The sequence below is a fragment of the Rhinoderma darwinii genome, chromosome 6 (assembly GCF_050947455.1).
Source record: "Rhinoderma darwinii isolate aRhiDar2 chromosome 6, aRhiDar2.hap1, whole genome shotgun sequence".
Classification (NCBI taxonomy): domain Eukaryota; kingdom Metazoa; phylum Chordata; class Amphibia; order Anura; family Rhinodermatidae; genus Rhinoderma; species Rhinoderma darwinii.
Genome location: NC_134692.1, coordinates 1,091,708 through 1,104,643, shown reverse-complemented (window position 1 = coordinate 1,104,643; position 12,936 = coordinate 1,091,708). Strand labels below are relative to the sequence as shown.

At 47.6% G+C, this 12,936-nt stretch overlaps 1 protein-coding gene across 1 annotated transcript in view; it reads left to right on the top strand.

Annotated features, from left to right (window-relative positions):
* Positions 1-12,936, top strand: part of DPP10 (dipeptidyl peptidase like 10) — a 285,774-nt gene that overhangs the window by 214,746 nt on the left and 58,092 nt on the right. The window contains 4 exon segments of the mRNA XM_075831017.1: positions 2,944-3,067; positions 3,253-3,291; positions 3,501-3,608; positions 5,012-5,103. Of these exon segments, the coding sequence (XP_075687132.1) occupies positions 2,944-3,067; positions 3,253-3,291; positions 3,501-3,608; positions 5,012-5,103 (363 nt within the window).

Below are 12,936 nucleotides of genomic sequence, written 5' to 3'. Positions count from 1 at the left end.
CCCTCATTATTGTACCGCTCTCCAGGACCCTCCACCGTCTTCACTGCTGCCTGCAGACCCTCATTATTGTACTGCTCTCCAGGACCCTCCACCATGGTTCACTACTGCCTGCAGACCCTCATTATTGTACCGCACTCCAGGACCCTCCACCATCTTCACTGCTGCCTGCAGACCGTCATTATTGTACCGCTCTCCGGGACCCTCCACCATGCCTCACTACTGCCTGCAGACCCTCATTATTGTACTGCTCTCCAGGACCCTCCACCATCTTCACTGCTGCCTGCAGACCCTCATTATTGTACCGCTCTCCGGGACCCTCCACCATGCTTCACTGCTGCCTCTAGACCCTCATTATTGTACCGCTATTCAGGACCCTCTACCATGCTTCAATGCTGCCTGCAGTCCCTCATTATTGTACAGCTCTGCAGGACCCTCGACCATGCTTCACTGCTGCCTGCAGACCCTCATTATTGCACCGCTCTCCAGGAGCCTCCACCATGCTCCACTGCTGCCTGTAGACCCTCATCATTGTACCACTCTCGGGGACCCTCCACCATGCTTCACTGTTTTCTGCAGACCCTCATTATTGTACCTCTCTCCGGGACCCTCCACCATGCTTCACTGCTGCCTGCAGACGCTCATTATTGTACCGCTCTCCAGGACCCTCCACCATGCTTCACTGCTGCCTGCAGACCCTCATTATTGTACCGCTCTCCAGGACCCTCCACCATGCTTCACTGCTGCCTGCAGACCCTCATTATTGTACCGCTCTCCAGGACCCTCCACCATGCTTCACTGCTGCCTGCAGACTCTCATTTTTGCACCGCTCTCCAGGAGCCTTCACCATGCTTCACTGCTGCCTGCAGACCCTCATTATTGTACCGCTCTCCAGGACCCTCCACCATGCTTCACTACTGCCTGCAGACCCTCATTATTGTACTGCTCTCCAAGACCCTCCACCATGCTTCACTGCTGCCTGCAGAGCCTCATTATTGTATCGCTCTCCAAGACCCTCCACCATCTTCACTGATGTCTGCAGACCCGCATTATTGTACCGCTCTCCAGGACCCTCCACCATCTTCACTGCTGTCTGCAGACCCTCATTATTGTACCGCTTTCCAGGACCCTCCACCATCTTCACTGAAGTCTGCAGACCCTCATTATTGTACCGCTCTCCAGCCTTACAAAGAACAAACTGCCTCCTGTTACACAAAATATTTCACTTTGTGACTCCTCAGTCCAGAGTGCTGCCATTTATCGTCACCCCGATTCCTATGGGAGATAGATATATAAATATGATAGATAGATCGGTAGATATGAGATAGATAGATAGATAGATATGAGATAGATAGATAGATATTAGATAGATAGATATTAGATAGATAGATAGATAGATAGATAGATATGAGATACAACTTCTATACCTATTCTGATCTTTTTCTTTTTCCTCTCTCCTCCCCCCCCCCCCCCCCCCCTCCCGTCTGCTGTGAAATCTTTGCCTGGGTGAGGCATTACTGATGCAGTATAACTACCTTGTGTCTTGTTGCTTTTCTCAGTCTTGACATGGTGGACCTGTGACATGAAACGGTCTTCTACAACCTCACCTTCGTGGCAGAGTTTGGCTGTTCCTCACCCAGTTTTATGCCTTCTACACAGCTGTTTCTTTTACAGTTAATGACTGTGTTTCAGCTACATATTAATATGATGATCATTATCACCTGTTTGGTATAATTGGTTAATCCTTAACCTGACTATAATCGTACAAAACCCAGGACTTTGTGCAAGTACCTAGAAGAATTGATGCTGAAGGCAAAGGGGGTCACACCAAATATTGACTTGATTTACATTTATCTTCTCTTGATTCACTTTGTATTTTGTTAATTGATAAAAACTATTAACACTTCTATATATGAAAACTTTCTTTCCAGCATTTTTCCACAACTGCCTATAGTTTTTGCATAGTTCTGTATATCAGTTAAAAGCAAGTGCCCCCTTTACACCTCTTAACTGGTTGCATCACCTTTTAGCATCAATAATTGCAACCAAATAATCTGATAGTTGTTTTTTTTTTCTTTTTTGGGGTGACCCAATGTCCAGAGTTATTATCCTGTAGGAGACATAAGGATGAGGGTCAGACACGGGACATGACATTCTCATACTCCTATCCCCTGGGGGACGAAGTTGGTGGGTCAGGGGGGGGGCAGATAAGGGGATGGGGGCACTAACTTACTGCACTATGCAAGAAAAAGAGCTTATTGGGTGGGTTATATGGACGGGGGTGCTGGAAATGGTGAAATGTGTGTGAGATTACAGGTTTACATGGCTTTTATAGATCCAGGTATAATCACCCCAGAATCTGGGAACATCACGTGACACATTTTACTTTTGCACACGCGTGACCAGAGGGCTGCTAATCCTGCTCCTGTGTCATGTGGCTCTGGTTCACCTAATCTTACATTGTGTTCAGAAACTATTCAAGTGCGGCAGATGAAGGGTTATTGATCGGAGCATTTGCCCCATTGGTGTGTGGTCCTAGCAGCACATACATATTAATATATGGGACCAGGCAGCCGGGCATGTCGCCCGCAACTAGAATATGAAAGTCGTGTTAACTCTCAACCTTTTTCCGCTCCGTATTATGTAACGCAGGCTTCGACTACAGTGAGTTTTTTTGGATGGACGGCGGCTTTGGGCTGGAAAAGGGGCCCCAGTTTGACCATCCTAGACGTTTGTCTTAGCTGTAACAGGGCAGCCTGGCATCCATGCATTTTTTCAGCACTGGGATTGGTGATAGGGTTGGAGGCTGCTTGTGTTAGGGTTACAGTTTTCGGTGGATCCAGTGGGAGCGGATGATTGTGGTGACCTGGGCAGCAGGACATGGAGTGTAGACGAGAGGACCCGGACCGCTGCTTATACACTTTCTTCCATCTGTGCTCTCTGCAGAGATTATTACATCACCATGGTGAAGTGGATCAGTAACACCCGGGCCGTGGTCAGATGGTTAAATCGCCTGCAGAACATCTCCATCCTCACCGTCTGTGAGACGACCACCGGAGCCTGCAGCAAAGTAAGATACCGCTCACCCCAGCCACAAGCAGAAGTAGGGGCCAAGGAAAGTCAAGATGCTTCAGATCCAAAGGTCTAATGCTCCGCTGCACTCACCAGAGTGTGTTGTGTTATTGGGGGGAGGGCAGTGCTCTGCCATCTCTCGGCCAATGGGTGATGGTAATCAATGCAAATTTTCTTTTGCAGAAATATGAAATCTTCTCTGAAGTTTGGTTGGCAAAACAGGTAACGATCAACAGGACGGAAGACGTGGCAACGACGGACACGACACTGACAGATTATGTATAACTAATGGCCGCCGCTGTTATTACCTTACCAAGATCGAAAACATTTCATAAAGGATAAACCAAACCCCTGAAAACGAATGACAATATTTGTGGTGTAATGGGTGGCGTCAGGGAAAGTTTGATGGTTTATGATCTTGTTTTCCACAGAATGAAGAACCTATATTTTCTAAAGATGGCAGCCGATTCTTCATGACGGTCCCGGTCAAACAAGGTGGCCGCGGAGAGTTTCATCACATCGCCATGTTTAGTGTCCAGGTGAGAATGTTCTTCTGTATTGTCCCCCTGTCAGGTCTTCCTCTGCCCTTCATGGATTTGGCTCCAGACTCGGCGTCCACACTTGGTAACATCGCAGGACGTCAGACTTAAGTGCAGAACTTTTATCGGACCAATTCTCTGGGAGACGGTGTTAAAATGTTGAGAGTTTTAAGAAGCAATTTTTAACAAATGTAGTTCCTAAATTGACACTTTGAGGTGGATCTACGTCCTGACGCCACCGATAATCCCTGGTGGAATTGATGACCGATGTGCCCTGGAGCAGGCGCTCTTTATATAACTGGGAGGCTGTTCCCACAAACGCCAATGAAATGAGGCAAATGTTTTAACTGAGCAGCAAATATTGTTTGACCCTGCACACCGCACCAGCGCAGCGTTCCTCCAGCCGTCCCTCCTTGTCTTGCATGTTTATCTAAAAACGACATGATTTCTTCTCGGGTTCCGTAGTGCCCACGGTCAGCCTGTGTATTATAGAACTGGAGTCTCGGGTACAGCAGGTAGAACTGCACATCCAGCTTCATGTAGGGGGTGGTGGTCTGCCAGACAGAAACACAAGTAGTTGCTAAGAAACCTGAAGAATGCGCCAACTAGGAGCTCAGAAAGATAATGACCGACTCGGCAGAGGTCAAGGAGTAGTGGTGCTATGAGCGTGCAGCTAATGCGGTGGAGTCTGGCGTTCTGTAGACTAAGAGGTGATCAGTTCTGACCTATTGCACAAGGCCGGTGATCCTGGGAGTTCTCTGTGTGAAGACCTGGAAGACTTTTCCTCTCGCATTCAGGACTGGAGCAGGGAGGACACTATTCTCTTTCGCAAGTTGAGCGCATTGGATTGCAGAATGTTCTGTAGATGCTGACAGTGAGAAAACCCATGACCTTGAGCCTTATGTCTCATTATAATATTCCTGACAGCAGAAATTACACAGAAAAGAGGAACTAGAAGCTGAAACGCCAATAAAACCTTCCAAGACGCTGCAGGGTCTGAGGAGATACCATTCCCATCTGCCTCTTCTCCATGGGTCACGTGAGGGCGCAGACCTCTGGGGCTTAGTCAGTCCTGAGGTTCTGGTTTTGCAGTCAGGTGACTGAGAAGCTCTTGAAACCACTGATCTCATGACCACAGTGTCTCCCTGACCTCACACTTCATTATGATGCCACCAGAGACGGTGGCGGCATCAATTCCCTGTGATTTATTGCCTGTATCACTCCCCATGAAAGCCTCCGGCCTGTGATCAACACCGGAATTGTCCCAACACAACGACTAGTGTTATTACCTGGGAGATAGCATGTGTGGTAGTCAGGGTCAGGCTGTGTCCTGTGTTGAGCGGTCTACAGAGGACCCCACTGTGTGACAACAACTGCTGACCTATCTGTTCTCTTATTTAAAGGGCAAAACTGACCGTGTCAGCATTCGACATCTGACGTCAGGAAGCTGGGAAGTCATAAGGATCTTGGCGTATGATGAGTCGTCTGAGAAGCTGTGAGTAATACCCCCATTATACGCTATGAATCGGAGTCTGACATCTTCAGCTTTATTGCTCATCACTTATTTGTTGGAGGAATAGAAGCCTCTGTACAGTCCATCTCCTTCCCATCCGGCCCCCTTCTCCCACATTTTTGGGTATGGTCAGTTAAAGTACATATGATAACTGTGTCACTCTCTTATAATTGATATAAATTCTTGCTTTACGTCTGTTTTATTGAGGTAATTTCTCAGCCTCCAGTTCTTTCCAGCAAGAGTCTTTAATCCTGAATTAACTCACCACTAGAATTCTTAAAGAGCTTAGTTCAGTTATTTCTGTCCCCCTTTTCATAATATTCAGAGAATCTCTAGTGACTGGTATAGTGCCAAGGGACTGGCGCAGGGCAAATGTGGTGCCTATTTTCAAAAAGGGCTCTAGGTCTTCCCCGGGTAATTATAGACCAGTAAGCTTAACATCCATCGTGGGGAAAATGTTTGAGGGGCTATTGAGGGACTATATACAGGATTATGTGACAATAAATAGCATTATAAGTGACAGCCAGCACGGTTTTACTAAGGACAGAAGTTGTCAAACTAACCTAATCTGTTTTTATGAAGAGGTGAGCAGAAGTCTAGACAGAGGGGCCGCTGTGGATTTAGTGTTTTTGGAATTTGCAAAGGCATTTGACACTGTCCCCCATAGACGCCTAATGGGTAAATTAAGGACTATAGGTTTAGAAAATATAGTTTGTAATTGGATTGAGAATTGGCTCAAGGACCGTATCCAGAGGGTTGTGGTCAATGATTCCTTCTCTGAATGGTCACCGGTTATAAGTGGTGTACCCCAGGGTTCAGTGCTGGGACCACTATTATTCAACTTATTTATTAATGATATAGAGGATGGGATTAATAGCACTATTTCTATTTTTGCAGATGACACCGAGCTATGTAATATAGTTCAGTCTATGGAAGATGTTCATGAATTACAGGCAGATTTAAACAAACTAAGTGTTTGGGCGTCCTCTTGGCAGATGAAGTTTAATGTAGATAAATGTAAAGTTATGCATCTGGGTACCAACAACCTGCATGCATCATATGTCCTAGGGGGCGCTACACTGGCGGATTCACTTGTTGAGAAGGATCTGGGTGTACTTGTAAATCATAAACTCAATAACAGCATGCAGTGTCAATCAGCTGCTTCAAAGGCCAGCAGGATATTGTCGTGTATTAAAAGAGGCATGGACTCGCGGGACAGGGATGTAATAATGCCACTTTACAAAGCATTAGTGAGGCCTCATCTAGAATATGCAGTCCAGTTCTGGGCTCCAGTTCATAGAAAGGATGCCCTGGAGTTGGAAAAAATACAAAGAAGAGCAACGAAGCTAATAAGGGGCATGGAGAATTTAAGTTATGAGGAAAGATTGAAAGAATTAAACCTATTTAGCCTTGAAAAAAGAAGACTAAGGGGGGACATGATTAACTTATATAAATATATTAATGGCACATACAAAAAATATGGTGAAATCCTGTTCCTTGTAAAACCCCCTCAAAAAACAAGGGGGCACTCCCTCCGTCTGGAGAAAAAAAGGTTCAAGTTGCAGAGGCGACAAGGCTTCTTTACAGTAAGAACTGTGAATTTATGGAATAGCCACCGCAGGAGCCGTCGCAGCAGGGACAGTAGATGGCTTTAAAAAAGGGTTAGATAATTTCCTAGAACAAAAAAAATATTAGCTCCTATGTGTAGAAATTTTTTCCTTCCCTTTTCCCTTCCCTTGGTTGAACTTGATGGACATGTGTCTTTTTTCAGCCGTACTAACTATGTAACTATGTAACTATGTAACCACTAAACATGTAGAGGTCGTCTCCATGATCCACCATACGCAGTCACATGTAGAGGTCGTCTCCATGATCCACCATACACAGTCACATGTAGAGGTCGTCTCCATGATCCACCATACACAGTCACATGTAGAGGTCGTCTCCATGATCCACCATGCACAGCCACATGTAGAGGTTGTCTCCATAATAAACCATACACAGCAAGATGTAGAGGTCGTCTCCATGATCCACCATACACAGCCACATGTAGAGATTGTCTCCATGATCCACCATACACAGTCACATGTAGAGGTCGTCTCCATGATCCACCATGCACAGCCACATGTAGAGGTCGTCTCCATGATCCACCATACACCGCCACATGTAGAGGTAGTCTCCATGATCCACTATACACATTCAAATGTAGAGGTCGTCTCCATAATCCACCATGCACAGCCACATGTAGAGGTCGTCTCCATGATCCACCATGCACAGCCACATGTAGAGGTCGTCTCCATGATCCACCATACACCGCCACATGTAGAGGTCGTCGTCTCCATGATCCACCATACACAGCCACATGTAGAGGTCGTCTCCATGATCCACTATACACATTCAAATGTAGAGGTCGTCTCCATGATCCACCATGCACAGCCACATGTAGAGGTTGTCTCCATGGTCCACCATGCACAGCCACATGTAGAGGTCGTCTCCATGATCCACCATACACCGCCACATGTAAAGGTCATCGTCTCCATGATCCACAATACACGGCCACATGTAGAGGTCGTCTTTATGATCCACCATACACAGCCACATATAGAGGTTGTGGTCTTCATCATCCAGCATGCACAGCCACATGTCGAGGTCGTCTTTATCATCCACCATACACAGCCACATGTATAGGTCGTCTTCATCATCCACCACACACAGCCACATGTAGAGGTCTTCTTCTTCATCCACCATACACAGCCACATGTAGAGGTCGTCTTTATCATCCTCCATACACAGCCACATGTAGAGGTCGTCTTCATCTTACACAGCCACATGTAGAGGTCGTCTTCATCATCCACGATAAACAGCCACATGTAGAGGTCGTCTTCATCATCCACCATACACCGCCACATGTAGAGGTTGTCTCCATGATCGACCATGCACAGTCACATGTAGAGGTCGTCTTCATCTTACACAGCCACATGTAGAGGTCGTCTTCATCATCCACCATGCACAGCCACATGTAGAGGTTGTCTTCATCATCCACCATACACAGCCACATGTAGAGGTCGTCTTCATCATCCACCATGCACAGCCACATGTAGAGGTCGTTTCCATGATCCACCATACACCGCCACATGTAAAGGTCATTGTCTCCATGATCCACAATACACTGCCACATTTAGAGGTCGTCTCCATGATAGACCATACACGGCCACATGTAAAGGTCATTGTCTCCATGATCCACAATACACTGCCACATTTAGAGGTCGTCTCCATGATCCACCATACACAGCCACATATAGAGGTTGTGGTCTTCATCATCCAGCATGCAAAGCCACATGTCGAGGTCGTCTTCATCATACACAGCCACATATAGAGGTTGTGGTCTTCATCATCCAGCATGCAAAGCCACATGTAGAGGTCGTCTTCATCATCCACCATGCACAGCCACATGTAGAGGTCGTCTTCATCATCCACCATACACCGCCACATGTAGAGGTCGTCTCCATGATCGACCCTGCACAGTCACATGTAGAGGTCGTCTCCATGATCCACCATGCACAGTCACATGCAGAGGTCGTCTCCGTGATCCACCATACACAGCCGCATGTCGAGGTCGTCTTCATCATACACAGCCACATGTAGAGGTCGTTTTCATCATCCACCATACACAGCCACATGTAGTGGTTGTCTTCATCATCCACCATGCACAGCCACATGTAGAGGTCGTCTTCATATTACACAGCCACATGTAGAGGTCTTCTTCATCATCCACCATACACAGCCACATGTAGAGGTTGTCTTCTTCATCCACCATACACAGCCACATGTGAAGGTCGTTTTCATCGTTCACCATACACAGCCACATGTAGAGGTCGTCTTCATCATCCACTATACACAGCCACATGTAGAGGTCGTCTTCATCATCCACTATACACAGCCACATGTAGAGGTTGTCTTCTTCATCCACCATACACAGCCACATGTGAAGGTCGTTTTCATCGTCCACCATACACAGCTGTCAGGTCCGTATTTCACACCGAATAACCACCTCTGTAAATTGAAAGCTGAAGGCATGCCTGGAAAGAAGTAAACCAGCCAAAGATGTTTGGCACACAGCTTCCCTCAGTCAGCTAGGAGGAAGACTGAAACTTTATTCAGAACAAAGAAAAACAGAAAAAGACACATGCCTCCTCCCTAGAGATGTGGGAGTGCCCAAGCCCCCACCGGTTTCTCAGCTGCAAATTCTTATGCACACTCTTCTTGCATTCCAGGGGGTGGTGTCTTCCATAGGTGTGTCCGACATGAACAAAGAACTTATTATATATCAGTATATTACACAAAGAACTGAAATGTATATACAAATGTGTGAGGATAATATTTTTCAAACAATATACATAGTAATGATCCCTGACAGTCCCCCCTAAAAATATTATTACTCTATCCCTGAGTCTTGCCTAGCAACCTACCACTGACCACTCGAACCAGGCGGGAAGGGGCTTTGGATTTCTTCACCAGCTTGAGACGAGCTACTCCTTATAAGTAACCCCCCTTTGTACCTGGACTTCCAAGGTGTCGGAGTGGTCCTAACTTTCCCTATTCTCCTCAGGATACAGGATGGTTGTCTTGGTATAATCTACAAACCGCTGCTGGTTGTAATATATATATAATTAATCCAGTCTACATTTTTATTAATGGTAATAATTGTCGCACTGTCACTTACTTAATGTTGTGAGCCTGGGGTGAGATCCCACGTAGGCGGATTAGTGGAGTTGTATTGTGACTATCACAAACCCTCCGTATCTATCCTCTTCCAAGTTACTTGTCTGGGCGGCTGCTTAGAATTGTGACACTGTCGTCCGTTCATGATAAATGCGTTGTACTGGCTCAGGCTATGCCTGCCGCATCTCAGTGATGGAGTTCATCGTGTTAAAAGTCTTTTAGTTCATATATACTGGCACTTGCTGGGGACCCCCAACTCTTGTCAATTGTTAAAATAAATACTAATCTGGTGATAACATCATCCGCATACATTATAAACGTTCTAAGTACATACAATAATGTCAGGCCCTTAAATGACATCAAACACCTTTTTATATATATATATATATATATATATATATATATGTATATATATGTAATGGCCGGAAGGAGGTGAAGGGAAAGTGAGCCCTAATCTACCCACCGCCCTGTCCCTGCCTACTTGCAACGACTCGCCCTAGGCGACGAGGTACAACTGGGCGGCGGTCCCTACGCTGTCTAAGTGCACAGGAAAACAAACAGGGAACATGCAAGGGAAGGGGCAGTAGCCACGGAACGCCACGAGGAAACGGAGCGGCGAACGGACAGTCAGGACCAGGACGAAGTGAGTACACCCAAGCGGGCAAGGAGACAGAAGCAAGCCAGGGGCAAAGCAAAGCAGGTCAAGCAGAACTGCAGCAAGGCAGAAGCACGGCAGAAGCAGGCTGGAGCAAGCAGCAGTGGGGCCAGGAATCCAAAAGAATTACAAGCACTGAGGGAGAGAACAGGGCAGGTAATAAAGGACAGGGGGCGGAGCTAACTCCGACAGACCAGGCCGCGATAGGCTCTCCCACTCCTGAGCCTGCCACCCTGGTTGGTGGGAGATGGTGTCAGTCGAACAGGTCTGGCCTCAGGTGTGGATTGATTAATCCCAGGAGTATACCTAGATGAAGTACCTGGCAGATCCCTAACAGTACTCCCCCTTTTATGAGGGGCCACCGGACCCTTACTAAGGGGACCCGGTTTAGTGGGGAAGAGAAGGTGGAACCTCCTGATCAATACCCCAGCGTGAACATCACGGGCAGGTACCCAAGTCCTCTCCTCCGGCCCGTATCCTCTCCAATGGACCAGGTACTGGAGGGAGCCCTGGACCATCCTACTATCCATAATCTTGGCCACCTCGAATTCCACCCCCTCAGGGGTGAGAACGGGAACAGGAGGTATCCTCGAGGGGGACCAGGACGGGGAGCAGCGTTTAAGGAGGGAGGCATGGAAGACGTCATGTATGCGAAATGATGGGGGGAGCTCCAGACGGAAGGATACAGGGTTGAGGACTTCAATGATCTTATAAGGTCCAATAAATCGGAGAGCAAACTTCCTGGACGGGACCTTAAGGCGCAAGTTCCTGGACGACAACCAGACCAAATCCCCGACGACAAACCGGGGGTTAGCAGAACGTCTACTATCCGCCTGAATCTTTTGTGCGCTCTGGGACGCCTCTAGGTTCTTCTGAACCTGGGCCCAGACAGTGCACAGTTCCCGATGAACATCCTCTACCTCAGGATTATTGGAACAACCAGGGGAGACGGAGGAGAATCTTGGGTTAAACCCGAAATCACAGAAAAACGGGGAGACCCCTGACGAGTTACTGACCCGGTTATTCAAGGAAAATTCAGCAAGGGGAAGGAATGAGACCCAATCGAATTGACAGTCAGAGATGAAACATCTTAAATATTGTTCCAGGGATTGGTTGGTCCTTTCCGTTTGGCCATTAGTTTCGGGATGGAAGGCGAAGGAGAAGGACAGATCAATCTCCAACTTTTTACAAAAAGCTCTCCAAAATAAGGAAACAAATTGTACCCCTCTGTCAGAAACGATATTGACTGGGGCCCCATGGAGACGCAGGATGTGTTTCACAAACAAAGAAGCTAACGTCTTGGCGTTAGGTAGCTTCTTAAGGGGCACAAAGTGGCACATCTTGCTGAAGCGGTCGACTACCACCCATACCACCGACTTGCCCTGAGATGGAGGCAAATCGGTGATAAAATCCATGGAGATATGGGTCCAAGGTCTCTGGGGAATGGGCAAGGAACGTAGTAGGCCCGCAGGTCGGGACCTAGGGGTTTTGGACCTAGCGCAAACCTCACAAGCGGCGACGTAAGCCCTAACGTCTTTAGGCAACCCAGGCCACCAATAGTTTCTGGTAATGAGGTGTTTGGTGCCCAAGATGCCAGGATGACCAGATAGAGCGGAGTCATGGTTTTCCCTGAGTACCCTCAGCCGGTATTGCAGGGGAACAAACAGTTTGTCCCCAGGGACGTTCCCGGGAGCTGCACCCTGATCAGCCGCGATATCAGAAGCTAAATCAGAATCCGTGGCAGAGACGATTATACCAGGGGGTAAAATACAAGCAGGATCCTTCTCAGAAGGAGGATTGGCCATGAAACTACGTGACAGAGCATCAGCCTTAATATTCTTGGACCCAGCCCTATAGGTAACCAAGAAATTAAATCTGGTAAAGAATAGTGCCCACCGAGCTTGTTTAGGATTAAGCCTCCGGGCCGATTCTAGGAAAACCAGATTCTTGTGATCCGTAAGGACCGTTACCTGGTGTCTGGCCCCCTCCAGGAAGTGCCGCCACTCCTCAAAAGCCCATTTAATGGCTAGAAGTTCGCGGTTGCCAATATCATAGTTACTCTCCGTGGGCGAAAACTTCCTAGAGAAGTAAGCACAGGGGCGGAGATGGGTGAGGGAGCTGGTACCCTGGGACAAGACGGCCCCCACTCCCACCTCGGAAGCGTCAACCTCCACAATAAATGGCTCCTCTTGGTTGGGCTGAATCAGCACGGGGGCCGAGATAAAGCACTTCTTGAGGGTCTCAAAGGCCTGGACGGCCTCAGGGGGCCAATGGAGGACATCAGCACCCTTGCGGGTAAGGTCCGTAAGAGGCTTAGCGACGACCGAGAAGTTGGCAATAAATCTCCTGTAATAGTTGGCGAACCCTAAAAAACACTGTAACGCCTTAAGGGAGGCAGGTTGGACCCATTCCGCCACAGCCTGAACCTTGGCAGGGTC